At 44.4% G+C, this 26,925-nt stretch overlaps 11 protein-coding genes across 11 annotated transcripts, besides 1 other annotated feature; 5 read left to right on the top strand and 6 right to left on the bottom strand.

Annotated features, from left to right (window-relative positions):
* Positions 1-4,564: 4,564 nt before the first annotated feature.
* Positions 4,565-5,292, bottom strand: TSTA_084480 (uncharacterized protein; the record flags this gene model as incomplete). Its single annotated transcript, XM_002478135.1, has 2 exons — positions 4,565-4,884; positions 4,932-5,292. 2 exons carry the CDS (start codon positions 5,290-5,292, stop codon positions 4,565-4,567), a joined length of 681 nt encoding a protein of 226 aa, XP_002478180.1.
* A 1,097-nt stretch (positions 5,293-6,389) lies between these two features.
* Positions 6,390-9,335, bottom strand: TSTA_084470 (uncharacterized protein; the record flags this gene model as incomplete). Its single annotated transcript, XM_002478134.1, has 2 exons — positions 6,390-7,638; positions 7,735-9,335. 2 exons carry the CDS (start codon positions 9,333-9,335, stop codon positions 6,390-6,392), a joined length of 2,850 nt encoding a protein of 949 aa, XP_002478179.1.
* Positions 8,626-8,888: a microsatellite.
* A 216-nt stretch (positions 9,336-9,551) lies between the features above and the next one.
* TSTA_084460 (uncharacterized protein) lies at positions 9,552-10,364 on the top strand (the record flags this gene model as incomplete). Its single annotated transcript, XM_002478133.1, has 2 exons — positions 9,552-9,654; positions 9,679-10,364. The coding sequence occupies 2 exons, from the start codon at positions 9,552-9,554 to the stop codon at positions 10,362-10,364; spliced, it is 789 nt and encodes a 262-aa protein (XP_002478178.1).
* Positions 10,365-10,483: 119 nt separating this feature from the next.
* On the bottom strand, positions 10,484-11,632 carry TSTA_084450 (uncharacterized protein; the record flags this gene model as incomplete). The annotated part of the gene is made up of 4 exons (XM_002478132.1): positions 10,484-10,900; positions 10,948-10,994; positions 11,127-11,316; positions 11,351-11,632. 4 exons carry the CDS (start codon positions 11,630-11,632, stop codon positions 10,484-10,486), a joined length of 936 nt encoding a protein of 311 aa, XP_002478177.1.
* Positions 11,633-12,010: 378 nt separating this feature from the next.
* On the top strand, positions 12,011-12,300 carry TSTA_084440 (uncharacterized protein; the record flags this gene model as incomplete). Its single annotated transcript, XM_002478131.1, has 2 exons — positions 12,011-12,243; positions 12,273-12,300. 2 exons carry the CDS (start codon positions 12,011-12,013, stop codon positions 12,298-12,300), a joined length of 261 nt encoding a protein of 86 aa, XP_002478176.1.
* Positions 12,301-12,799: 499 nt separating this feature from the next.
* On the top strand, positions 12,800-15,870 carry TSTA_084430 (uncharacterized protein; the record flags this gene model as incomplete). Its single annotated transcript, XM_002478130.1, has 6 exons — positions 12,800-13,793; positions 13,840-14,376; positions 14,426-14,752; positions 14,798-14,855; positions 14,907-14,933; positions 15,006-15,870. The coding sequence occupies 6 exons, from the start codon at positions 12,800-12,802 to the stop codon at positions 15,868-15,870; spliced, it is 2,808 nt and encodes a 935-aa protein (XP_002478175.1).
* A 926-nt stretch (positions 15,871-16,796) lies between these two features.
* On the top strand, positions 16,797-19,572 carry TSTA_084420 (uncharacterized protein; the record flags this gene model as incomplete). Its single annotated transcript, XM_002478129.1, has 4 exons — positions 16,797-18,231; positions 18,562-18,789; positions 18,857-19,089; positions 19,138-19,572. The coding sequence occupies 4 exons, from the start codon at positions 16,797-16,799 to the stop codon at positions 19,570-19,572; spliced, it is 2,331 nt and encodes a 776-aa protein (XP_002478174.1).
* On the bottom strand, positions 19,573-20,411 carry TSTA_084410 (uncharacterized protein; the record flags this gene model as incomplete). The annotated part of the gene is made up of 2 exons (XM_002478128.1): positions 19,573-19,680; positions 19,770-20,411. The coding sequence occupies 2 exons, from the start codon at positions 20,409-20,411 to the stop codon at positions 19,573-19,575; spliced, it is 750 nt and encodes a 249-aa protein (XP_002478173.1).
* Positions 20,412-21,496: 1,085 nt separating this feature from the next.
* Positions 21,497-22,186, bottom strand: TSTA_084400 (uncharacterized protein; the record flags this gene model as incomplete). The annotated part of the gene is made up of 2 exons (XM_002478127.1): positions 21,497-21,690; positions 21,727-22,186. 2 exons carry the CDS (start codon positions 22,184-22,186, stop codon positions 21,497-21,499), a joined length of 654 nt encoding a protein of 217 aa, XP_002478172.1.
* A 924-nt stretch (positions 22,187-23,110) lies between these two features.
* TSTA_084390 (uncharacterized protein) lies at positions 23,111-25,762 on the top strand (the record flags this gene model as incomplete). Its single annotated transcript, XM_002478126.1, has 5 exons — positions 23,111-23,842; positions 23,892-25,392; positions 25,517-25,545; positions 25,619-25,655; positions 25,680-25,762. 5 exons carry the CDS (start codon positions 23,111-23,113, stop codon positions 25,760-25,762), a joined length of 2,382 nt encoding a protein of 793 aa, XP_002478171.1.
* TSTA_084380 (mitogen activated protein kinase kinase, putative) lies at positions 25,577-26,487 on the bottom strand (the record flags this gene model as incomplete). The annotated part of the gene is made up of 2 exons (XM_002478125.1): positions 25,577-25,821; positions 25,872-26,487. The coding sequence occupies 2 exons, from the start codon at positions 26,485-26,487 to the stop codon at positions 25,577-25,579; spliced, it is 861 nt and encodes a 286-aa protein (XP_002478170.1).
* Positions 26,488-26,925: the final 438 nt, after the last annotated feature.

The following is a 26,925-nucleotide window of genomic DNA, read 5'->3' as shown; positions in this document are numbered from 1 at the left end:
CATTAGTAGACTAAGATCACAAGCCGGCATCACGATGGTGAGGATCGCCGATAGTGTAGGCATTTGTCCTCAGGGATCGAATCAGCTAGCCCAGGTTTCATCTGCTAGTCCGCGCTTTCAGTATACATAGTTAATATACAACGCTACTCGGTCTAGAGTAATCCTCAATCAGGGGTACGAGAGTCAATGCTCCAGTCTAGAGTAGTAGGAGCGCAGATGAACCAGACTTGTCTATCCCCTGAGACCATAGAATCAGATCGCCTATCGGCTATAAAGTAAACAACCTCCTCCCTCTATTTGCCTCAAGTCGACACAATATATTGCACTGCAATAAAATCACAAAATGGATACCGGAGAGGAAGCTCGAAACGTTGATCCATGTGTATCATGCATCAGGAAAGATATTTCTGTAAGTTTTGATATGCTGTAACATTAACTTTCCCATGTTAACCATATAATAGTGCGATGGCTTTCCAACTTGTTATCAATGTTTTATGGAGTGTACGCCATGTAGGCGCCGCAGTGAAATAACTTTATTTTTATCCACTTCACGAAACTACTTTCCAAATGACGCACTCGACATACTCGACTGTCTGATATGCCACAATGCGGAAATCCTAACTCTTTTCGCGGTGTTGAAAGAAACTGTACTACGTATGCGATCTCTCGTGTCAGAAGTCAAAGAAATGCGCGGACAACATGAAATGATACCGAAATTACACTACGAAGTTAATCAATTACGAGACGAAAATAGTCAATTGCGAGCCGAGTTTAATATATTACGAGCCGAGTTTAATCAAGTACAAGCCCACGTCACTCAACTTCATCGAGGAAAGCACTGGAAATAACAAAGGGGTGCTAAGACTGTTGGCTCCATGTGCACATGTATAGTCCTAACTAGCTAAGACTAGATTTGCATTCAATGTAATAGTAAAATAACCTTATACCTTACTACTTTTCACCTTTAAGCGCTGTATCTCCGCGTCCTTTCTACCATACAGTATGCAGGCTTGATGCTGCCGTAGAAATGCAAACCCGGTTCTGTAAGCTATCAGAAACAAGTATTATGGGAAAGGGGTCAAGGTATTCTATTGGGTTTTGAGATTGATAGCATTGTTCTATCGCTTTTTCCTTCTTTCCTTCTCCCTCCTTCGTTTTCGAGATGTGTTTTCTTTCAGTCAATTGATGTAGTGTCAGTACGGTTGACAATGAACAAGAACAATCTGGAAGCGAGGCCCTGTTCGAGCAATCGGAGAAGAAAAAGCCGGAAATCCCATTCGATTGGCAGACTCCAGACAGGAGAGAAGTCAAATCTGCGACTCGTATATCCATCTGGGTCTAGACTGGGGAAGGACATGCTATTCTTACTATTGCCATTACTTACAGGCTCCAAAATCTGCTATCGGTATCGTCAGTATGCAGGTTTTCTGAATGACAGGAGACAGGGAGCCGAGCACTCAGTGATAGTCGTATCTCAGTGCATCGCATAATGATCAGACATACAATATAGACGGCAATACAGAACTTCCTTCCCCGGTCTAGACCCAGATGGACCAGACGGATTTACGAGTCGCAGATTTGACTAATCTCCTGCCCAGGTATATGATGCACTCCACATTACTATTGCATTGAAGCGACGTTCATCTCTAGAAGTTAGAACAATCCCTGTAATGCAGTTTACAGGTTACGTAGATATGCTACGATGCTCGGCTAGCTCGACTTTATGCCAACCACGAGCTCAATTGGATCTATGGGAACAAGTAGGTTGGCTCGTATAGTTGTTCTCGTGGGACAATTTCATCCAGCTCAGCTGAGGGTGTATATAAACTAGCAGTTCACTCTCCCCCCGTTTCTGCAAAGTCGTTGACTTTATTTTTATCAAATCGAAGTCTCTTCATTAGTCGCTCTGCAAAGTCTTTGACTCTATTCCTATCAAATCGAAGTCTCTTTTTCTCAATATGTCGTCAGAATCACGGCAACCACAAGCTCAGTGTGAGAACCCGAAAATTAAATGCCGGGATTGCGGGCAAATCTTTGCCACAGAAAACGATCTTACATCGCACTTACGATACCACCGCGTCCTTCCCACGACACTTTTATCTTGTGATTTCCCTCAGTGCAGACGCATAGATTACAGCGGTTTTTCTACTAGAGAAAATCTTTGGCGTCACCAATGTCAAATCCATGGGACACTGTCAATTGTGCAAGCACTTTATCTTGCGAACTCAGACATTACCATCAACGACACTAACGATGATTATGTGAAACATAAATTAGCCGTGAAATCCTGGTTCACGGAGTAACCAATTTTGAAAGTACTTGGGCCACTCAATCCAAGCTAATTGCTGGCTCTGAGTCGGTTTCAGGCGCCAAGTTCGGTTCGACAACGAGTTCGGAACATAGCGACTTTGCGCAATAATATCTCTCGCTAGGATTCGGGATCTTGGTTTGTGATGGGAGAGCTAGCGGGGGTTAGCTTATGGAGCTTTTTACGAAGACAATTTGGGTCTTGATTGGTCGAAACTACTATTATAGATAAGATTGAATCAGCACTAGTCAACATGCGATTGTCACTCTTTATCCTCCTTGACAGATTATAGCTCGTATTGATGGCATGCTGAGGTTGTCCAGAGAGTTTCTTCAAACATAGAAATGCCACTTCATTAACAAGTTTGAGTAGTAGTAAACAGGCACCATTTGACAATTCGAGTGGGAATGGACAACCAAGCAATCTTTCTTCGATATTCTCACGACGTGCCGTCCGTAAGTAGTACACAGTTAGGCCACGTTCCAAATTCAGGTATAGAAAGAGACTTCCGTCAAACTTCGGCTGTTAGCGGTTCTTGTTCTTGCTTTTGTTCCTTTTCCTCCAGTATCTGCATATGGCTTCTGATAAACTTCTCATCCGGCTGACCCGATAGTGTCATAGTCATATTATCTTCGCCATAAACTTTTCCGGAGATTACCCTCATATAACTTGATCGGTTTTAGCAGTTGACTTTCTATTGGATAAGAGAAGCCTCACATGTAAAATGGCGGTGGAAGATTTCCAGTCGTGCTAATCATCAAGTTAGAGTCATATTATGATATTCAATTATAGCTGAGAACTCACAATAGAATTGACCTGGGTAATAGTAACTCTATCCCTATATAAGGGCAATGCCATACCATAAATTTACAAAATTCCTTCAAAAATTGAAATTCAGTGTTATCGAAACGAATATCTTTCTTGTTCTTGGAAATGCTCGTCTGGGCACAGCTAATATAGGTCAGTCAGGACATCCTAAAAGAAATCTTTGGATACACACCACTTCTTCTCAACATCGTATAAGCGTACATAGACTTCCCAGCCTTCGTTTTTATCGACTTCGATCATATGACCTTGTATGGTAGATTTTTTGACCATTACCCTTTGAAGAACTTGCTCCAGATTCATTTTTCTGAAAAAATTCTGCTGTTGTTCTTTAAGCAGGTCACTTATTGGCTTTGACTCTTCCGGATTTTCTTTGCTGATCGAGCTAAGCTGTTGAAGAAGTTCTGTACTTGACTGCTGGAAATAGAGTAGTGAGATCCGTGAGACTAAGTTTCCAGAATCCATTTTCTTTCTGTGTGTAGAAACTCATTCACCCGGGCAAAGGCCATCTTCAAATACAAACTAAGCCTACCGATGTATCACGGGCTCCAGAAAGCTAGTGTAATCCCTGCCTGCAGCATGACCTTAATTTTCTCCATTTGGATGTCAAAATGCCGACTCGCATGAATTAGGGGCTGCCACCTGCATCCGTTCCTATCATGCAGAATTGAAAACTAACTAGTCTCTGTGATTCAAGGCTTGCATTAGTTGCATTGTGTAGGGAATCTGCCTTCTCCCTCATTGCTTATTGGCCACACCACCCCCCTCGTCACAGGGAGCAGCAATCCAGATCTGGTATATTAATGGGCCAAACCGATCAGTGTATTACTCCTACCTTCCTGCCTAAATTCCTTCATCCCGACACATTTCCATAATGCCGTCAAAGTGCTGATTAAGGTGCAAATATGCCTAATTTTCAAGTTTATGGTCTAAGATTAATTGGGTGCTTAGACTTCTTTTACTGGAACTAATTAGTTAGATCTTAATCCGAGTCCTTGTATCTTGGTACTTACCCAGTCTAGTTTAGTTGTGATCCCAAATCCAAGCGTCGTGTATTTCGGATGTTGATAGCAACCTAAAATAGGTTAGTTACTAGGCTCAAATCCAAGCGTCTTGTATCTGTATGCTGTTCGGTAACACTAGTGATACGGTTAGTTCCTCCGAGCGTAATAAATAGATATCTATAGGCTACATAGTAGTTATAGCTACTTAGTACTACGTAATGTTAACATATACGTTCAGACCTCCTGTAGGCGAAGGAAAAGGTGCCAATTAGGTCGTACTTCCAGCTTCCTTCAAGGTATTTGAATTTTGACTTGACGCTTAAAGCGCAAGTACGCAGCACTTGGATTTGAAGTAAGCTACTAAACTATATTGAGTTAAGGCTAACATGCCCTTGTTGTATGTAGAACCGGCACACGGTCATATCGATCAAGGCATTGGCCAATGACTTGTAATCTTGTTAGTGTCAATCGGCATAGGAGGGGGAATAGCTCTCATCGTACTGTCTAGAATCTCCTCCTCCCACACCCCCATTTCGTAATCAACTAAACCATAACCTTCAAGCCCATCGCATAGATGAATCAGGAAATCTCCCATGTCTTCCATCTCATCCGCATCAAGGATTTGATTCTCCTGGCTGGACTCCTTCTGTTTTTGGAATGTGGTCAACCAGCAGATATTGAAAGTAATCCACAGGTCACGATTCTGCTGCCGTTTGCATGGGTCGTTCGGATGATCCTCAAAAAGACCTGATTAATGAGTCCAGATGTATATACGAGTAGACTTCGAATCTTACCTAGCAGGTTTGCGTTGTGGATTAAAATTGTTGATAACTGTTTTAATGCACGTACAGCCAATCGCAGATTGGAAGTTTGGACCATTTGAACCAGATTCAGTACCATTGATGTGAATGCCTTTATTATTGCTTGAGCATCAAACACGTCCTCGTTAATATCGGTTCCCACGCTTGTTTCATAATATTCTTGCCAAGGTTCTATGGCAAACTGGATCGGGGACGCAGGCCTTGGGTCCTGATCGTGAACTTGTGTAGAACTGTGCGGTAGCCAAGTGCTGTTTGATTGTGCGAAACTTGATTCGAATCCTCCAGCGGCCATAGGATTGAGAAAGTACTCAAAAGGGTACCGGGCATAATCCATGATAGTCGAAAAGTGGCCACTCCAGGCTCGAAGAAATTTGTCCCGAGACGAGGGCTATTTATTTACAACGACTACGCTGTCATTAAGACCGCCATCATCCGGTTACAGCAGAACATAGGGGCTGTGTTGATTGTAAGTTGAGATCAGCTCATGGCGATCAACTATAGTAATCTGTCGATGCCCCTGCCAGTGTATTAATACTGCATCCATAGCATGGAGCTAGTCGTCCGATCCAATACGGAATCCCCTGCATAGTCCAAAGTACTCCATGAACAAGGCTGGAATTCTAGGAAGTTCACTATTAATAGGACAGATTATTGCTTCCAACCGGAACGCTCTGAGATATTAGCCTGCGTCAAGGTTTCTGTCCAGCATTTATCCGCAGCCTGCTAGACTAGAACCATGTATCTTCTAGTAGATTAGCAGCTCACCCGTACGACTCTTCTCGTTATAAGATCAGCCAGTCTGACTAAGCATGGTTTGACTTTGTTTCTTGAAGCCTTTTTTTTTCTCTTCAATATGTCGTCGGGATCACTACAACCGCAAGACCAGGGCGGGCAACCAAGAATTGTATGCATCGATTGCTGTCATATCTTTGACATAGAAGAAGATCTCAAAACACACTTACGATACCATGGCGTCCTTCCCACGACACTTTGTGTGTACAGAAACCAAGTCCGACGTCGTCGCATGTAATTTATTGTTGGAAGCAATCGTTTAATCAATGGTGGATTAATTAGATAGAAATATAGCTATACAATGAACGAGCTAGTTTCAACCTAGACGATATTCGACATGCTTGCATTATCAGAAGTAGCTAGCTATATAGACAAAGATAATAGTAACAATAAGACTACTGCTGAATAGGAATAACTATATAGATACATAGCAAGCAACAAAGAAGTAAAGACTAAGAATACTAATTTCTTTACACAGCCATTCATATGAGAACTCTTTCTGGACCATATTAGGTTGAAAAGACAAATATAATCAAGTACAAGGAGAAATAGAAGTTGGAAAAAACGCCAATCTCTCTGAGGCATCCGGGCCGGCCGCATGATAGAGATAGAAAAACGGACAAATGAATGCTAACACCGTTAGACCCATCTGAATCTCGATTTAACAGGTCTCTCATTGTCAGATGAAGGGCTTTGCTTCCTCCAGTCTTCATCTGGTGTACTATGTTGAGTACTTAAAGTCCGTTGTGAGAATATGGAAGTGCCGCTTCTTGTTGAAGGATTGCTCTTTAATGTAGCTGTTGTAGCGGGTGTTTGTCTAGATGATGATTGCTGACTCCTGGATGTATTTGTTGTAGCTGGAGTCTGTCTAGATGACGATTGCTGACTCCTGGATGTAGCTGTTGTAGCGGGAGTTTGTCTAGATGATGATTGCTGGCTCCTGGATGTAGTTGTTGTAGCGGGAGTTTGTCTAGATGATGATTGCTGACTCCTGGATGTAGTCGTTGTAGCGGGAGTTTGTCTAGATGATGATTGCTGACTCTTTGATGTAGTTGTTGTAGCTGGAGTTTGTCTAGATGATGATTGCTGACTCCTGGATGTAGTCGCTGGGTTTCTCAGGGCAGACTGCGGTGCCGTGCTCTGCGTTCTGAATAAGCTTCGCCTGGCTGGCCCTGGAGGAGTAGTTCGAGGATTGTGCTGCTCGTTCTCTGGAGGCAATGCCTGATTACCTCTTGCTCTAGATCTGGTAAAATACGGAGACCGCTTCTGCTGGGGTCTTTTAGGCTCTGTCGAAGCACTGGGTATTTCCTGATCAGATCTTCGTCGAACTGACTGATCGTTCTGGTCAAAGTATGGCGATCGTCTATCAGGTGCTTGCTGGGCTCTCTCATCTACTTCCCTCCCCTGGATATTGGTAGACTGCTGATCCGATCTACTCACTGCACTCCTTACAGTCTCGCGTCGAGTTGGTCTGGAGGAATTGTGCCTGAGTGAACTTGTCCCAGCCACTGGGGCGGGAGTCTGTCTTGCAGTAGTCTGTCTTGCGGGAGTGTGTCTTGCGGGAGTCTGTCTTGCAGTAGTCTGTCTTGCAGTAGTCTGTCTTGCGGGAGTCTGTCTTGCGGGAGTCTGTCTTGCAGGAGTCTGTCTTGCAGGAGTCTGTCTTGCGGGAGTCTGTCTTGCGGGAGTCTGTCTTGCGGGAGTCTGTCTTGCGGGAGTCTGTCTTGCGGGAGTCTGTCTTGCGGGAGTCTGTCTTGCGGGAGTCTGTCTTGCGGGAGTCTGTCTTGCGGGAGTCTGTCTTGCGGGAGTCTGTCTTGCGGGAGTTTCTCGAGAACCTCGATAAGGAGGTACTGACTGAGTCCTCCGATCTTGTGTTGCGGATGTCCAGCCCCTACCACGAGGTTCAGAATTTACCTCATCTCGGAAGATAGGCTCCGATCTGGCTCTAGGCGGTCTCCCTCCCTGTTCATATTGTGGCTCATCATACTCGACAAACCCATCTTCTACATAATCGCTTTCTGTAAGGTCATCTTCCTCATCCCAAAGTTCTTCCGAGTCATGGATATCTTCCATCACAACGGCGGTGACTCGCCTGTCTTTTCTAGCACGAGGCTCAGCATAATAGGCTTTCCCAGCAGCATTCGTGTTTCTCCAGTGTTGATTCTGAAGATTCTGTCCAACTGCATAGTTTGGACGTACTCCGGTGAGTGCTTCCTGATATAGTGATTCTTGTTTGATAACGAGTTGATATATAAGCGTGTCTGCTTCTAACGGATTTTTGGCATTCCATAGTTTGCGGAGTCCATCACGAGACTCCCACGTACTCTGATCATCATTCCAAACAACTTCAATATAGGTTTCCGGATAAAAAGCTTTCTGCATAGGTCGTAAAGTGACTGTTGGATCCGATATATACCCTGGATCTAGCCTAAAGGCTACTAAACCAAATCCAGCGATGTCACTTCTCTTCCAAATGTATCTATCTCCGTTCTTCAAGAACGCCCTATATTGTTCCTGCAGATGAGGAGCTATGTCGATGGAAGGAAGACTTCGTCTCCCTAAAGGCTCCAAACGTGCTATGTAGGGGCCGGTACCATAGTGAACAATAACTCCATAGCCAAATTTCCCATATTTTCGAAAAGCGATGATGTCTCCAGAGTCTAGATTCATATTGAAATTCTCCGCTACGTCTAGGATGATATCATCGATCGACGTAAAGGAAGTCTCAAAAAGCCTGTCAGATCGGGGGGGAGACAGTTCTTCATCTACTTCGCCATCGGTAACAGCTGTATCGTAGTCCGCATCGTAGTCAAGGCCAGTATGCTCATCATACTCCTCCTCATCATGCTCATTGTCTTGCTCGTGTTCATCGTCGGGCTCACCATCATGCTCACCGTCATGCTCACTGTTGTGCTCACCGTCGTGCTCACCGTCGTGCTCACCGTCGTGCTCACCGTCGTGCTCACCGTCGTGCTCACCGTCGTGCTCACCGTCGTGCTCACCGTCGTGCTCACCGTCGTGCTCACCGTCGTGCTCACCGTCGTGCTCACCGTCGTGCTCACCGTCATGCTCGCTGTCATCGTGATGATCAACATTATCGAGCTCAGCAGTACCACCATGATCATCATCAGTGTTACCATCGAAAAATGAATCGTGATCGTTTGATGGGCCAACAGCAATGGACTGTGGGTTAAATTCTCTGTAGAGAGTTGGGTCTGTGGGTGCCCAATTAGATGGATAGTGATTCATTTTGAGCTCCTCTTTAATAGTGTGATATGTCTCCTCTTCCTCTATGGTCGGTCTCATCTGATAGAAAAATTTGATGTCGATGAGGCCTTCAGCTAAGTCGCGGCGGTTTCGCCTATTTTGTTCTTTGATTGACTGGTTTATTCTAGTCAGTTCATCGATATACTGCTCTATATCCCTATCCCAATACAGGGATAGGATGAAAGCGGTAGCTTCATCGTATAACTTGCTATACAATCTTGCAGACTGCTTGCTACGGTTCGCTGGTCGTCGTATTTCTTCAAGATCATCGATCTTCTGATCTATAAAGCGTACACCGGTTGCTCTCCGCGCATTTGCCATCGCTGAAATGTTTGAACGAACAGAAAAATTACCTAGGGTATTTTTGGTCCTTTAAATATGATATATGTTAGTTGCCGATAGTGTGCACTGGCGCCTTTTCAATTTCTAGAAAAGTTGCTAATTCCAGGCACACCTGGAATCATATATCATAATAATAAATAGACTACAAAAGAATGCAAAGTCTGAATACCAAAACTTCTTATCTGTTGTGATAAAATGGATTCCTCAAGATATTGGCCACCTCCTAACGGGGTTAGATCTAGACGAGCCTTGGAAAATGGCGATTTTACAGCACGAAACCCAGAAACAGGGCCTTATGGTATATTTATTCATAGCACTCAAGGTAGTTCTTTGAAATGTTTGCCTCGTGAGCGCAGTAATTATATGCGCTGGTGGAGACAAGCTACGCTACATATGGAGCAACTACTCTGGGGTGATCACTCGGAACGCCAGTCAGCAAAAGAGAGGATCGACCAGGTCAATGAAGAGATACGCGCTTTCAATATCACATGTAACCGCAATGAGGAATGTGGGACAATAGATGGTATTGATTGGATCAGAGCCGGAAGGCAACTCGACCTAGCAGTGCGTGACAAGTGCTTCTACAACTCAACTGCTCGATTTGAAGATGTCCGTGATTTTATCTGGGAACGCATACAGAACCGAACGTACCCAGAAGCTTGGGAAGTCACTTGGTACAAATTCGAGGACAAGATCAGAAAGCGCAGCTCAAATTTCGAGAACATTCGAAACGGAAATGATCTGGACATCCAGGATGGTGCCTACAGATTCTATGAGAACCCGATGACCTCCTCACCGTCAGTTAACACACCTTCTTCGTCAATTCCACGTCGTCGTTCTGCGAGGCATCAGAATCGACATGGACCTCTGTCTGTCCAAGGAGGAGGTATCTCGAGACGGGGAGGTGCCGAACTTCGACTATCACATCGACGACATAGACTTCGCTTAGAGGAGCTTGAAACGCAACTCGCCTCGCCTGGGTGGAAGAAGATGGAAACTCTAAGATGAAATATGGAACTTGTATGAAGTTTTGCGTGATGACATAAATACATAAAAGAGACTGTAATACACAAGAATAGACAAAATATAGAAACCAATAACAAAGATTTGTAGGTTCATATCCAAAGCTACTGGTAATTGAGAATCTTTTCAAAGTTGCTTGGGGCAGCTGGAACCGGAACTCTGAAAGAACCATCAGAGTACTCGTCCGGTTTACTGATGGTTTTGTGTTCAACCAGTTCCGTATAAGAAACTTTCAAGTGATCATACTCCTCCGCAAGCTGGTTGTAGGCCATTCTCTCCTGCTGATTCATGTAGCCCAAACGATTAACCGACTCCTCAAGACGGTGGACATGGTCCTTCAAGTTCATTTCACGCTGAATGAGGTCACGGACAAGGTCCCAAGGAACCACAACGTTACGGGAAGGATAAGGTGCGTATGGAGCCGGATTGGCTGCATTCTGCATTTGAGGATTGGGGGCCGTGGCTGTCTTGGGCGTCATAGCTGTATTCGATGTTGGTTTATCTTGAGAGTTGCGCATGGCCTAATCATACTTTAGTAGCAATTCGCATTGATAGTCAATGAACTCACTGCTTTCTTAGAGCTTTTTGAGTCTTTGATTTCCAATTTGATTCTTCCTAATGTTCTGCACTTTACTAAATGATCAAGTTACCCGCTATTTATACATGGTCCTCGTCCAGGACAAAGCTCATCAACCCCTTCTCCCTCCTCCATCGCTCCTATGAATCGAGCTCAGCGGTTATCTGAACCGCCGAATCGGACTAAAGAAGCGTTGCCATCCGTATGCGTAGATGGATTTCTATTTTGGGTTTGACTGTGGGGAATCATTTCAGAGGGCCAGCGTAACGCCGGATCGTAGAGATTGTATGGGAATGTTGCGCCATAGCGCTCAGCGTTTGGCAAGGGTGGGAATATGTTGCTTTGCTGTGAGAGGCTGGGCTGAAAGGTATTAGCAAGCTTGTACACAAAGAACTTGGGACTTTTGACTTGCCTGTAAACTTTCTTTGAGGCGGCGATGTTTATTCTTAATCGCACTACGGTTTCTGCGGCGCTCTTCCGGTACACTTTGATTGAAAACGATGCATATTTGCATCCAGCTTAAACCTCCAGCTCGTAGGCCCAAGATAAGAAACTCTTCCTCTGGATAATAAGGCTTGTTACCTCCTGGAGCCGGGACATTGTTAGGGCTGGGGCCTGGTGCTTGAAATTCTGCTGGTGGTGTGGATGCTGTGCTGTCTGCAGGGCGTTCGGACATTCTGGACGTGGACTATCTTTGGCTCCTAGGTACAGTGCCTATGCTGAGCAGGACCAGGCGAAAGTGAACCATTTAAGCGCCGCGTCAGCTCATTATTGCCATGGTTTGAGTTGATATCAGAAGGCGAGAAAGTGAAAAATTGCCAATATGCCTTTTGGCTTTGCTAACGGAAATAGTACTAGCATGGGGGACGAATGGTTTTATTTAATTTAATATCATTTTTAGCTCAGCGTTACGCTCCTACGAGCCTACCAGTTAGTAATTCTCCATTCGATCAGACAATATAAAGAGATACCAGAGCTTCCTTTCATTCCTTCCCAATCCATTCCATCCAGCCAGCACATTTCAAAGCTACCAGACCACAACTTCCCTCCCAACATGGAATTTGATGAAAGATTTATCGAGGATCTCCTTCTTAGTTATGAAGGTGACCTTTTCCTACCTGATCCGGAAGAACTAGGCAACTTTGACACCCCCACCTCGTGTCCCCCATCGCCCCACTTGGGAGCCACGCCTGCGATCGACGATGTTCCAGATCTGCTGCTGGACTACCCTGAGAATGCCGAGAGCCAAGCTGCCCTATTTGAACGAGTGCAAAAATTGGAAGAGGAGTAAGTGAATGAGCAATTGTAGCTTTTAGAACAAAACAACTTATGCTAATGATTTAATAGAGTCCAGAAAATTAGTCGGTTAGTTATCAGGCTCTTATATAGAAGTTCCCTGTCCGAACTAACCCAATCCTAGTACTGTCCATACAATGATGAGGTGGTGGGACGATCTGCGCATTTATCTGCTCCAGCTTTCTCAGATTATCGGAGACTTAGTTAAAGATAGGGCCGCATAGGCGGACGGTCATGTGATCTTACCAATCTTTCTTATGTCAGCTTGTATTGCATGTTAAGTTTCAGTTGTTCTTAGCACCTAATTCTCTGAATATTGATGCTCGATCGTAGATTATAAATCGACTCTATTTGTAAGTTAGGTAATTAAACACTCTCTCATAAATAGTAAATGCGGCGAAGAGCGTTAAATCTACTTTTTGCTTTATTGAATAGTCAACATTCCGCAAAATGTACATATTGTGAGAGGAAGAGAGAGACATATATGTATATAATGTCTGCAATCAATATATGATCGCCTTGTTACAAATATCTCATACCAGTCGACATGGCTTGCAAGCATATTTCGTGGTTGGAAGTTGTTGAAGATAGTAGTGGCGAGCGATCCATCGTCAACACTACCCGCCTCGATCGTATTATTCAAGAACTACCTAATTCACCTAATCAATATCCACGGTTAGTACATTTTATCGGCACGAAAAACAAAGACCAAGCTTTAAGAAATGTCTTCCCAAATAACAATTTCGGTCGAAAATATGAAAAAGGGGACACGAACTTGCGAGTGGATAACACTACTATTAATACACCAACCCCTTTACTTATTTCGGATAGTAACCCATTTCGTGGGTTCACTGCAAGCTCCAGGGCTCAATGCCATGTAAATCATACTCACACCTTTACTTGGGCCACAGATAGTGCCTCAATCTCGGATGTGATATTTACACGGCTGTTGTTTCCATTCAGCGATCTGATATGTATATTTGCGGATGACTTTGCAAGTCTCGAAAGCGTGGCTTTGCGAATATCTTCATGGATGTCCAGCCACAATCCGCGCCAAGAAATGAAAAGCCAACTGCTCATCGTCGTTTCTGAAACGGGTCCTCTAGATTCACTCCGTGATGAGGATTTCAGGTTAATGCTACACTCTAATGGCCGAGATCCAGGAGAGATGTTTTCAACGATCAAGATATTTCGTTTGGCTGGAGAATATCTTTCACCGTTGGCCAGATATCAGAGACTGAAAGATCGAGTATACGAACTCACTTCGAGGAGATATATTACGAGAAAAGAAATGGGCTACGATTTCTCTTTTATACATTTCTCAGCATTCTTTGATTCCGCTATTTTACACACGGCAGAGAACAACACTCCGTTTAATTTTATTGCCATGTCAAGATTAGGAAGACAGTCCATGGCCGATGACATGGGCCATGTTAGGCGTTTCCTAGAGCTCGCCTTAGGATTCGATGGACCCTACGAAGCGATAGCGTTGTTCATAGCCTCCTGTATTCTGGTGGATGCGTATCCCCGTCGAATGCACTGTGAGTTAGAGCACCTCTACACAAAATATAACACTAACTTTCTAAGATTTTCCGCCTCGAACAATACTTGACTTTGTCTATCGAGATAAGCTCATTGCGGCCCTCAGTAGCAATTTGACGGCGGGATGTATACGTTTCATTATTTCTCAGATCGAGACGAATCTTATCAAGTTCGGTGATGAAATAAAGAGTGGAAAGACATCGCTAGAGCTTCATATAAGAAATATGAAAGAACTAGCATATTTCTTTGCCCCGTACCGCACGAATACGAGCTGCCTTTTCTGTTTGGCTAGACCACCAGAGAGGCATTTGAGTTGCGGGCATGCTATATGTGACATTTGTATACGACGGAACGGCAAAGAAGTGGTTGGCCGACAGGATCGTTATCTCGTGTCGTGTAGCTTTGATAATGGAAAACTAACGGCTGATCTCAAGCCAAAGACAGCAGGGGTACGTATGATTAGCATTGACGGTGGAGGGACTCGAGGTGTCGCACCACTTGCGTTCATGAAAATGGTGGAGGACTCTATGCCCGGCTGTCCGTTGCATGAACAAATTGATTATGCTGCAGGGTCAAGTTCTGGTAATACACACTCGATATTGAATGCTGTTGAGAATTCTAACGGTCGCAGGCGGATTAATTGTTCTAGGTATCTTCTACAAGCAATGGAAGCCCCAGAAAGGCAAGCAGTTGTTTCTATCAATGGCGGAAAGATGCTTCCAAAGACCCAAGAGCGCATACGAATGCGTGCAATCCACATTACGGTGGCTTATCTCAGATGGGTTTTATGACGAGTCTAAACTAGAATCCATTTTACAGGAGATGTTCCCCGGGAGGCTTTTTGATCATCTTCCAGACACTATATCAGGAACACGTTTTGCTCTTACTGCTACCTCGACAGGAAACTCTCGTTGGATTTTTGGTAACTATAATGCAGGGATTTTCAAGTCGAGAAATGGTAAGAGGTCATGATAGAAGTTCTATTAACTCAACTAACTTGCAGCAGATTATGACTTGGTCAGGGTCGACAATGTTCAGGAGGAAGTATATGCATGGGAAGCGTGAGTTGAGAAGTCTATCGCTATCCAATTTTCATACTAATGCATTGATAGAGGTCGTGCAACTTCCGCGGCACCTGTGTAAGCATGCCTTTTCTTTACCTTTTCCTCTTGCTAACTGAGTAGCTTCTTTAAACCCATTCAGATTCACAGTGGTACATACTGGGATGGGGGCCTGGTATTTCCTGATCCAGTGAAGTTAGCAATGTTTGAAAGTGAGAGACTCTGGCCGGAGTCCATTCCAGATGTTGTCATATCTCTCGGCACTGGCATACAGCCCAAAACAAAAAATGACCGCAACTCTCTCCGTCGGCTTTGGGAAGGATTCATGGATATGCTTGACGGTCAATCTCATTCTCGCGATACTGAAAAAGCATTGGAAAGATATATTCGTGGTAGCTTCTTCCGGCTAAACACTATGTTACAACTCCCTATTCGTCTAGATAACCTGAAGGACCTAGAAGAGCTGAGCAGAACTGTGCATATATCACCAAAGTCTCGCAGGGATACTGCGAGTGCGGCTCTGGCTCTACTCTTATCCAACTTCTACTTGAGTTTGGATAGAAGCCCGAGATTTGAGCTAGGTCTTTATTACTACTCTGCATCTATTCGATGTCGCACAGACTGCAAAGCCATTATTTCTGCTCTAACCCATTTATACCCAATGCCAAAAAAGTTTGTGACCGAGAGCGGCGCTCTTGGAGAATTATGCTGTGATGACATATGTGAATCTTGTTATCGGTATCGCAAACAAGTAACAATTGTTGTGAGACATCCAGATGACTACGTCACAATATCGGTCAAAATGGACAATGGAATCGAACGCAAAATAAGCGGGTTCCCGCAAAGGATGTCTTGGTTTCAAAAGCAAGAGGGCCTAAATAACAAGTTTGGATCTGAAGACCACGATATTCCTGGAGCATTTCAGTGTTCGATCTGTGACCTTCATTCCCTTCCACAAAAACGCATAGCATGTGCCTCCGATGCTCTTCACCAGAAAAAACGTGTTCGATATTAAGATGGTTTGGAATCTCTGTATATTTCATGTATTTCGTAACCAAAGTTTGCCCATGCCTGAAAGATATTGTCTCTATTGCGATGCTTTGGTTCATAGTTAGTTGCAAGTCATGAAATCAAGTTTTGTGCAAACTTACTCGTTGTATATGTACTATGTCTGGCTCCGTTATTTGAAGTAGAGAGGTAAGGGAGGTCATGTCAGGTTGAAGTTCTCCGATATATTGATACACTGTTGCTCGATCTAAGGGAAGTTGTAGCTGTGGATTTTCTCTTCGCAACCGTTCGAGCTTCTTTTCAACTGATTTTGCAGTCCTGTACTCGGTAGATTGGATGCAGTGTAGCTGCGCCATTCGGTTTGTCAAGAATTGTGCTATTAGTTCATGGTCGAAAGCCCAGCTCGAGAACACGAGCGCGATTGCGGTTTCTTCACAAGTCCACCTTGGATTCATGATGCTTTTCGATGAGTCCCATTTCTATTTTATTCCCCAAGGAAGGGGGAGTAGAGATCTCGCCCTCTTTCAATCCGATCATTTTGCGTCCTATGAGTGAGAAACTGTTGGTTACCACTCCAGCGGGACTCATTCGTAACATCGAGTAAAATTTATTAGATGCGTAAACTGAAGTATACGGCGCAGGACACTACAGTGCTATTGATGCAGCCCTATCCCGATAAGGCATAGCATGGGAGTGAGGTTCTTTGTTGATTTATTAGCGCCGAGTTGATTTACTTGCTAATCCTTGTAGGTCCTCGTCCAATTATTATCGATTTTTCGATCTTTCAATTTTTCGACTTTTCGACTAAGTAGAAACCTGCTTAAGTGAAAAGTTATACAGTATAGGGCGGTATAGTAACTTATATAGATTTCATTTCGCAGTCCAATGCCTTCAACCTGGGAGTGGCATTCAAGAACAGATCACGCTTCAAACATGTATACTGAAGAATATGAGATTGCAACCGCTCTCTTGGCGGACTTGTTTTGGGGTCCACGCGATAATCGACCGTTAATTGAAGACAAACTTGAGGAGCTAAATATATCAATTGGAAGGAGAAATGAGCGGAAAGGGATCCCTGAAGAGAAGGGGAAGATTGATATCGATTACTTCCGCACGGTTGCCACGCAATTAGAGTTGTGTTGCGCCGTCACAAACAAGTTGAATGGAAATACAATGTTATTCCGCAGCCGTCAAGAAGCCATGAAACGAGAGATTCGCCGCCGTCACTATCCGGAAGAATGGAATCTCCGTGAGGACGATTTTTTGGAATTTGCAAGTGCAGTTGCCCGTGGGAATATAACTTTGGACACAAAAAAAGAGCCGCACCATGGCGATGAAAGTCCTACCCCAGCGGAAGAGACAGGCGAAGAACAAGCTACGCAAGGGCCTAAGGCGTCAAAACACCTTATTCCTGTGTCGCAAGTTGAAGAAGAGATTGAAAGGGAATTCGGCGTACCTATACAGCAAGGAGTTGTTGAAGCGTGGTGTTATGACGCTGACGATGCGTGTTCCGTCGTCGTCGTGTACGAACATGCTGGTAGTTGTATTGCCCGGTTTGAAAACCTACAAGAAACTGAATTTAATGAGGACGTGCCATGCATCCAGGATCTCTCAAGGGCTCATGGCGAGAGTAGATGGACTAGGACACAGATTCAGGGTTACGGCTTGGTTGCCTGGAGAGTGGAGGACCAATATCAGAACGATCCGACTGCAATCATTCGGCCTGTTGACGGTGCGTATTACCCGGAGACGTATATTGCAGTCCTTTGGGATGATGACCATTGGACATGGGAAAGTCGGGACGGATTGAGATTACTTATGGAGGGAAGCATGAAAGCCGACATTATTCTCTATAAGATGGCTACAACTTTTGAATCACGTTACCAGCAGAAAATGACAGGCAATCTTCCGGAGTATCCGATGAAGTTACCCATGGTTAATACATACTGGAGGAATATCGCAACTTCGCCGGCCCAGAATGATGGAGAAAATGCGATAAAGGAAGGAGCCGACGTAGAATACGGGATGGAAGGCGAATTCCAGAAGTCGGAAATGGAGGGTGGCTCTTGTTCTTTGCTTCGTGGCCTGGAAGTGGGCACGGATGGATTGATATTTGATGAGTTCAATGAATTAGCTGGCGAGGTTGTTGAAGGGGATCTCGAATATGTAGTTGGCTGTGTTGTCAACGAGTACAACGAGATACTGGACATAGACGGAGCTGTAGTGGGACATGCTGAAGTCATTTCGCCAACCCCAGCGCAGAAGGCTCGACATCCCGCTCCAAAAAAGGTACATTTTCTCAAAGATGAGAAGTCTTCACTGTCACTAAAGTCCAGATCTTCGATTCCCTTGAAGAAGAAATCTCAAGGTTCGGTCGCAGGCTTCAACCGTCAATAGGGACCGTGTTAATGGATCTCATGCTGGTTGTCTCGGTTTTGATGGATGTTTTTATTAATTCATATGATCCTAGATTGGGCTGTCATTGTTTACGAGTTTAGATTTATCACTTTTTACAGTACTTAATGTTTCATATGGTCTTCATAGTCACGATCAGTACTTCCAATTTTAGTACCAAAGGCTTGTACGAATCTAAGGTCGACTCTTCTACCCACAGCACGAGCTTCACTTCAGGAACCAGACTGGCCATGACTCGAATGACTCGAATGACTTGGAATGAGACATGAGTGATTGGTTGAAGCCAAAGCTTTAGCGCCGGGGAACCCGGGCCGGTTGACAGTACAAACTTACCCAGTACACAATGTAATATTTCAAGTCCATACCGCTGAGCCTGTATTCAAAGCACGTGACTTCAGCTCATCGTTGATCTCTACCAGTGAACATGTGATTCTCCATAGGTCGGCTGATTCAATTTTCAAATCCGACTGGAGTCATGTGACTGCTTATCCTATGACGGCGTGCTTCACCCGTGGATCTCCCTCCGCCGCGGATTGACTAACACATCAACATCCTATCTCCACACATATCCCGCACAGCTGCATTTATGCACAGGGCCGCCGAAAACGTCAGCATGGCTGGCAAAGGGTACATGATCTGGAATTGTAATCGACCTCTCCCAGGAGAGACTATTAAAAGCATTCAAGACGCAGTTGAACGGGATAAACTATACGGGCCACTTCTTGATGAGACAAAAGCGACATATAACTGCGCAGATGACTGGAAAAAACATCGGGAAGAATGGAAAAAGATCATTATGGATGGTAGTCGGGTACGACAATTTATACTCCTTTTGTGGGTGAAGGCTAAACTAGTGTAGTTTGAGATCATCATTACCGCGAGCCTTCCCAGCGATCGCGCTGAGCCTTACTTTTGGCAGGGGCCCCTAGTCGGAAGATTCGTGAAAAATAGATCCTTGTCTCGATTTAGGAAAGCGCAGCCATGCCCGGAATCTATTGCATTCCTCAAGCCATTGGACGAAGCGCTAACACCCGCCAATGGCATGTTTAAGATCTACCCAGGATCGGAGAATCTACAAACGGAAGAAGAACTTAGGGCCAGTGGAATTTCTGCGGAGACAGTATCCATAGGAAGAAACCAATTATTGGTAATTGGTCCAGTATGGGTGGAAACAAGAGATGAAGGGCGCGCCGTATTCTTATGGGCAGGTTACTCGACCAACTTGATTGGGATTGATGACAACAAAGCACTAGATTTTATTCAGGCTGCATACAAAGGCAATGCGGTGGACTAATTAGTATCGCTCATTCCGTTTCTCATCATATCGCGGCTTCTCTGACGTAGGTATTGCCCTTGTAACATAAGCTTTGACCAACTCCCACATTGGGCGAGCAGATCCTGGCTGGAGCATAGCATATCCACAAATTCATCGATGACGCTATCAGAGACATGAGGGATCTTTAGAAAGATCGGTATTATCAAGATCCAAACTCCCGCCAAATTATTCTCAGAATTATTAGGAATCATATTATTTGTTTTCTGGTAGGCTTTAGCTTCGATATACCAACACCTATGCCCAGTTTTCAGTCGAGTATAAATATTATTGGGAAGGTCGCGAGAGTGAATGAACCGCTTCAATTTTCCTTGCTGTGGTGGAATCTTCAATGGTATATCTTGCATAGATTTTGAAAGGACCTCAGGAAGGTATCGAGCGCGGTAATCCCAGATCCAGTTCCTAAGGTCGAAAATATGACCAAGGAGGAGCTGATCATCCGCTGCGAAACTCGTTATTTGGAGATTGTCGTACGTTCGGATCGTTCGAATAGCAGATGTGGGATCGTCACTTAAGAATTTATGAAGCTGAGGTTGTTCTTGTATAACAATTCGGAAGATATCGGCAGCTGTGCGTGGTCGGCTGTCAGGAACAGAAGAGGTTTGTTTAGTGAGGGAGAGTAATCGGTTTCCGACATTTAGCAAGCGCTCACGGTACTGAAGGATCTCTTGATCTTCCGCATTCTCCAGTGTCTCAAGGGCGGCCAGCACGGAACCGTCATTTTCAATAGGATCCATGGTCTTTTCCCCGCGGTAAGTGGTGTTGGAGGGATGAATTACACTAGCGTCCCTGGATTCCATTTATTTCTGGAAAACGCACTATACCGTAATGCCACTAGCGAGCCCATGTTTAGCGAGGCCTTTTCATTGGATGATTGTGCAACAGTAGACAAAGGTGGAGTCATTGTGCTGATTCTTCTTTCCTATATATATTGTTATTATCGCAACAATAGCAATGCGCCACCTGCAATCCAATGCATCAATTGACATGATCAACTCTAAGGAGGAGATCATATATCCTCCGAGGGACAGGGTGAGGCCAATGATCTGTTTGACTACATGAGTGAAAATTCTCTCCACGGCTATACAAACCACGGATCAGACCATCGAACGATCAAAACGAGTTCGACAAACGGAGTTCGACATATCAGTTCCTGATCGACCTGTTAATGAGAGACTGCTCTAGAAAAACACGCCATAGGCAGACAATGTGTGTTTCGTTCCCTGGCTCACTAATATCTGACTCGATGGAGACAGATCGACAGCGTGGTATTGTCCTTTTTTTCGGTTTTGGATATTTTAGTAATCTAGGATAGAGATACCACACGTTACATGGCAGTGGATTTCATATCGGTATGAGCACATAACTGTCAGAGTGAATTTATGCACTGACAGATTAGCTGATACTTATCCTTCTTGGGCTGTTAGTGTCCCCTGGGCGTGTTTTATGAAACTATTTTCTAATAACAAACAGGTACATGAATATGGTTGTTCCCGCACTGTTCCATCTGTAAAACCCTTCAACTTGGATCATTGTAACCTACCATTTGCAGGACAAGATTACTATGCTTTTATCCACGTTCGAAAAATGGGTTAGCGGATTTGGTGCGGGCCAATTTTATTGCAGGAATTCAAGGGCTAAGCCTGGGTCTTATGTGTCCCGAGCAACCAGTGGAAGTGGAACCGTGCCTTGCGGGATTGCGCAGAGAAGTGAAATCAGAGGATTTGAAGATATACTGGGAGGCGTAAGTGTGCGGCCTTCGCTGCTTCACAGAAGATTAACTCTCGATTTCTAGTATCACTGTATACATATGAAACAAAAAACAAAAACAGATCGATGAAGAATCAATGTACACTATGTATTATCCAATTAATCTATCCTTCTATCATTGTGACGCCCGTCTCTGAACACGTACGCACCAACCAGGTTCCCACATCTGAAATGCACAACCCCGTTCGCCGTTGTCGGTTGATGGGTGCAATATAGCACCCACAGGGAGGGGTGTTGAGGAGCCTGTATGATACGCAAGGAACATTCCGAATGCGGATCGGCAAATCCAATTATCACTGGATACCATATCTGTTGAATGATATGCTAATGCTTGGAGAACCATACCAGCTCGCTCATAGCGAATAGCGTCACTGATTCGGATGACATGGGGGATCGACTTGGAGATATGTTCAAAGTGTGGATAGCGCCTTAAGAATGATTTTGGTAGCTGAAGATTTCTGAATTTCAAAGTGTGTCCCCCCAAGGCGTTTAGAGCAGGTAGTATAGTCTTTAGATGATACCGGAAAGACCCTTCATTGTCGAGTATCAATCCACGGTATAGAAGCGGCCGTAACCATTGCGGTGCAGGAGATCTGAAAGTTATATCAATAGCCTTTAACTTAGGCATATGATTAATGACTGAAGCTAGCGTGATGGCATCAAGGGACTGATCGATAATTCTATATTGTTCCGCGCAGATCTCTGCGAGGTTATTGTACATCATCATATAAGGAGGACGATTGTTTCCTTCGAAATGGACTTGAATCTCTTCACTCTCGGCCATATACTCGGCGTATGAGTACATTTCGCTGCAGAATATACCGAAGTCCAGGGTGTCTAGCTTTATCAGCATCAGAATTTGGCTTTGGTAAGGTAGGGTAGTACCATACCTCTTTTAAGTATGTCTGGGACTTCATATAAGATGTAGATAGTATGCTGCCCAACCTTAGACCATATAATCTCCCGGAGCTTGCGAAAAGAGATTTCAGAGAACTCAATTCTAACTCGACGAAAAAGGTGCCGACAGCATATCTCTCTTAGATGTTTGTTGACCAGAGAGAACATTTTAAGCTCAGTATGTCTCATTTGAGATACGATCAGATCTAAACATTCGTTTGGAAGACGAAGAAGAGGAGCCATTTTTATGATCTTTACCTGACAGCCCATTCGGAAGCCGCACGAAACCGAATTTATACCGTAACCGATAGGAACGTGATCCGCCTACGATATCGTAGCTGGACCGACATAGGATAGCCGCCGACATAGGATCACTACGATATCGTAGCTGGACCGACATGGGATAGGTGCTGACATAGGATCATTACGATATCGTAGCTGGACCGACATAGGATAGCCGCCCACATAGGATCATTACGATATCGTAGCTGGACCGACATGGGATAGCCGCCCACATAGGATCATTACGATATCGTAGCTGGACCGACATAGGATAGCCGCCGACATAGGATCACTACGATATCGTAGCTGGGCCGACATGGGATAGGTGCTGACATAGGATCACTACGATATCGTAGCTGGGCCGACATGGGATAGGTGCTGACATAGGATCACTACGATATCGTAGCTGGACCGACATAGGATAGCCGCCGACATAGGATCACTACGATATCGTAGCTGGGCCGACATGGGGTAGCCGCCCACATAGGGCCACCTACAATATCGGAAGCTTCTTTTAATTTTTTTTTTCTTCCTCACAACCGACGAGACCATGGAGAATTTAAATGATGTTGCGCTATTCAGAGAAAAATCAAGGTTTTTCCTCGGCCGTGCAAAGATACAGCTGGCTAATCTGAACTTTGATCGCAACATACAGCTTCATGAAAAGGTACATGTGGATAAGTTAGTGGATGTTTTCCGTGGAGAGGGATGCCACCGTCTAGATCCATGGAACCATGTCCCCGTGGCTATTGACCGAAATACACTCTCTGCAAGATTGCGACTGGCTGGACTCGATAATGATGATCTTATTAGAGAAGGGGAGCCTCCTTTACTTAGATTCACGACGCCGCTTCGCGTACTCCATGGAAGACGTCGTCTCCTAGCTGCTGAGGAATACCTGTGGGACAAATGGTGGATTGCCGAATTATACTCTGATGGTGATTATCAAACCACCTATATTATAGTTCTAAATATTAATCTTTATGAAGACCTACCGGCCAAGCTGAAAACATCTATTTGTGAACAATATTCACATTCGAGGCCATTTTGTGATGGCGATATCTATCGCCATATTTTTAAATACCAGAGAGACGGGAACATTGACGAAGAAGAAAAATGGATACGCAGGCTATCAAACTCTAAGACAATGAATGTTCGTCAATTAAGAACCAAGTATAGACGTCTCGCCAATGGTTTTGACCGGCTGACTCCGTTTGTCGGAATTTGGTATCAATTGCATCTTGGCTGTTTAAGTCGGCTGCTCCCTGATAAGACTCCTGAGGTTGGTCGAAGAATATGAATTAACAGCCCATAAACTGATATCCTTACAGGAATTTTTGCATTATTTGGAGCGGATGAGGCATCAATATAGTTCGATCATGGGTACCGAAGAGCCCTTTCTGCTAGATCCGAAAACAGTGTACTTACTTGAAACAATGTTTCCTGCCCTTTCCGTTTCAGATGCCGATCATATAAAAAGGTTGATGAACGATGGCGTATTATTTCCCGCGGTGCAATCACAACACCGTCGCAAGAAGCTGCTAGATAATATTCTCGGGGTTAAGGGGCGAATCTTATCTTTCTATACATTCTTTCAAGACACCATATATTTTGGGGCCTGCTCTAAAATTCTTCGGAATCTTCTTCCTCCGAAGTTTCAAGGGACAGTACGACAAGCCTTCTTCAATAGCTATCAGCAAGGCATAAATCAGGGAAGAATACGACTACAGTCATATGGGGAACGTATGCTTGACAGACCTGGAACAGAAGTCACTCATGTACAACTAGCATATCGGCAACTATACCTCGCTGCAATGCGTGACTTTCCAATTTTGAGTTCGCTTGCACCATTATGGGATTCCAAAAAACGCAGGCCACTTATCCAAGGCTCTCCTTCAGAGAGGTGGCATCAGATAGCATCTCTCGCATTTGTCTTGGGGTTCAGAACCGATGAGATCGCGAAACTTATGGAAGATGGCAACAACAAAGAAATCATGGCACGTGAATTTCTAACAAAGATCCGACCGGCAGAACTTTATATAGTTGATGAAGGTCGTAAAGAAAGACTGGTGCAGTACATTGCCAGGCAGATCGATGGTATCGCCACTCCTCGGGTACTACGTCAAGATGCCGAGTTCACCACCAATGTTGAGGGTCTCGCAAAAGAACAACGCTGCAATCGTCCATATGATAGTGCCTATAGACGTGATAAAGATTTCCTGTTTATCAACATTATATACGGTACACGAATCAGGGCGCAGGCTTTCATCACATCACTAGCCATACAGAGAGACATTTTTATCTGTTTCCTAGGCATGTATCCAATTGAAGATATGGCCGATGCAGATTCGGAAGACGAGGTTGTTGATTTGACTCGCTCATCACCATCTAGATCGTTGTCTGACAATGACTTGGAGCATGAAATGATTGCTATCCCTTCAGCAGATTCTAATGAAGGATCAGCTTCCGAGGAAGCAACAGGACCTGGGGTACCGGGGGGGTCTGCAGTAGTAGCAGATTCTGGAGAAGATAATTCTGAAGAGGGGGGAGGTTCTTGGCAAACAGCAGAATCTGAAGTAGATTCTGGGGAGGCAGACTTTATCCTTCATCTCTGGGACAAGAACGAAGGCGAGAAGTACAGAAACACTGAAGCACAAAGGAGAATCTTTGAGAACACGGTCTGCGATCTTGCAGACAAAGGCTACAGGTTTCTTTGTATTGATAAGACGGGCCAGGCTGTAACACAGAGTCTACATAAACTGTGGGAGAAAGCTCTTGACACAAAATTAATCTTGGCTTGCCCTAAAGTTGATTCTGGGAATCCTGCAGAGAGTGATATTCCGATACACGCATTCGAAATATTTTTCGGGCTTTCTGAATGATATACTTGTTACTTGACCAAAAGACCTTGCTACTCGTAGGAGTGCCTCGTTGACTTTCTAGTAATGAAAACAAGGGGTGCGAGACATCCAGGGGTACCAGAAAGTACTAAAAAATTGTGCTTCCCATAGTCAGCTCAGAAATACAAAGCGAAGACTGGGGATCTTACATTCAATAGATTCCTCAGATTAGAGCTTTGGGTAGCAGCCATAAAGGTACGGATGCTATCACCTCCATAGTCCACATTTTTGAGAACCATGGAGCTAGGGTTTTTCTTGAAATCACCCGGCTCAATGATCTCCTTAATCATCCTTCCAATTGACTTAACATCTTGGACCTTATTATCGTGGACTTGTCGTAGCAGAGAGAGTGCAATATTTCCTAATTAAGACTGATTAGAGATGAAAAATAAATATATCTTAGAAACTAACCAATCTTGACTTGCCCACTTAGAGTCAAAAAGATATTCGCAGGCTTTATATCCCCATGATGAACGTGGAGTTCCTCATGGATATACGCAAGCCCTTGAAGGGTTTCTTTGCACAGAAATGCAATCTGGGGTTCCTTCAACTTTACAGCAGATAACAGCTGGTCCAAGTTCACGTCCATCCTTTCGTATACAGAATACAGTGATCCTGCACTAACGAACACACATAGGAGATTCACGAGATTGGTATGTGATGTTTTAAGAAGATAGTTAGTTGTGGTCCCATCAACACCATCACTATATTCCTTGATAGCCACGATGGTACTCGGAGAGGCCTTTTCGTATGCTAGGCAAGTTCTGCCTTTTGTGCACTCTTGCTGGAGTTTCTGGTACTTAGACCATGGAGAGCATTCATGGCTAAAATTCGATCGACGTTTAGAGACTTCGTCTATGCTATCCGCCGGCCGTTTTACAGCGACTGGGAGACGAGGGGGCTTAGTGCGCTTTTGAAGCCTGCTTGCCGTGCTAGGTGGAGAGCTCTGTAGTAAAGGGCTTTCCAAAAACCCCGAAGCTAAATCGGAGCTTTGAGGAAACTTAGTACATCGTTTATCGTCCTCCATTTTGAATACATAGGTAGGCAGTTAACTTTTTGAATTAAATAGAGGGGTGGTCACTTATATATGTATAGCCTAGGTATACTAACTAAATAATTGAATATGTGACATAGCGCATTGTCGCCTTTTAACTACATATCTAGTTAAGTTTCTATCTATAGTATGAACGCAATAACAATTGTAGAACCGAAAGCAACGAAGACTCGAGGAACGGCCCAAATCTCCGCGTCACTGGTGCTGGGCTTAGATGTTGCTTCCAACGTTGGACCTCGGGTCGGTGCCAGGGGAAAGTGGGTTGTTGGAATGAAAGCCGTGGACGCAGTGCTTAAGCTTGGGGCCTGTCCAGTTCTGAGAGGCATAGTTCCTGTATGCATGGAAGCTTTGCTGGGCCCCTGAACGGTCGGATAAGGTGGTCGCATCAAGGCTGTACTGCTCGGTATATGG

This window comes from Talaromyces stipitatus, genomic scaffold (assembly GCF_000003125.1).
Source record: "Talaromyces stipitatus ATCC 10500 scf_1105507295527 genomic scaffold, whole genome shotgun sequence".
Taxonomy (NCBI): domain Eukaryota; kingdom Fungi; phylum Ascomycota; class Eurotiomycetes; order Eurotiales; family Trichocomaceae; genus Talaromyces; species Talaromyces stipitatus.
This window is presented reverse-complemented; position numbering and strand designations above follow the sequence as displayed.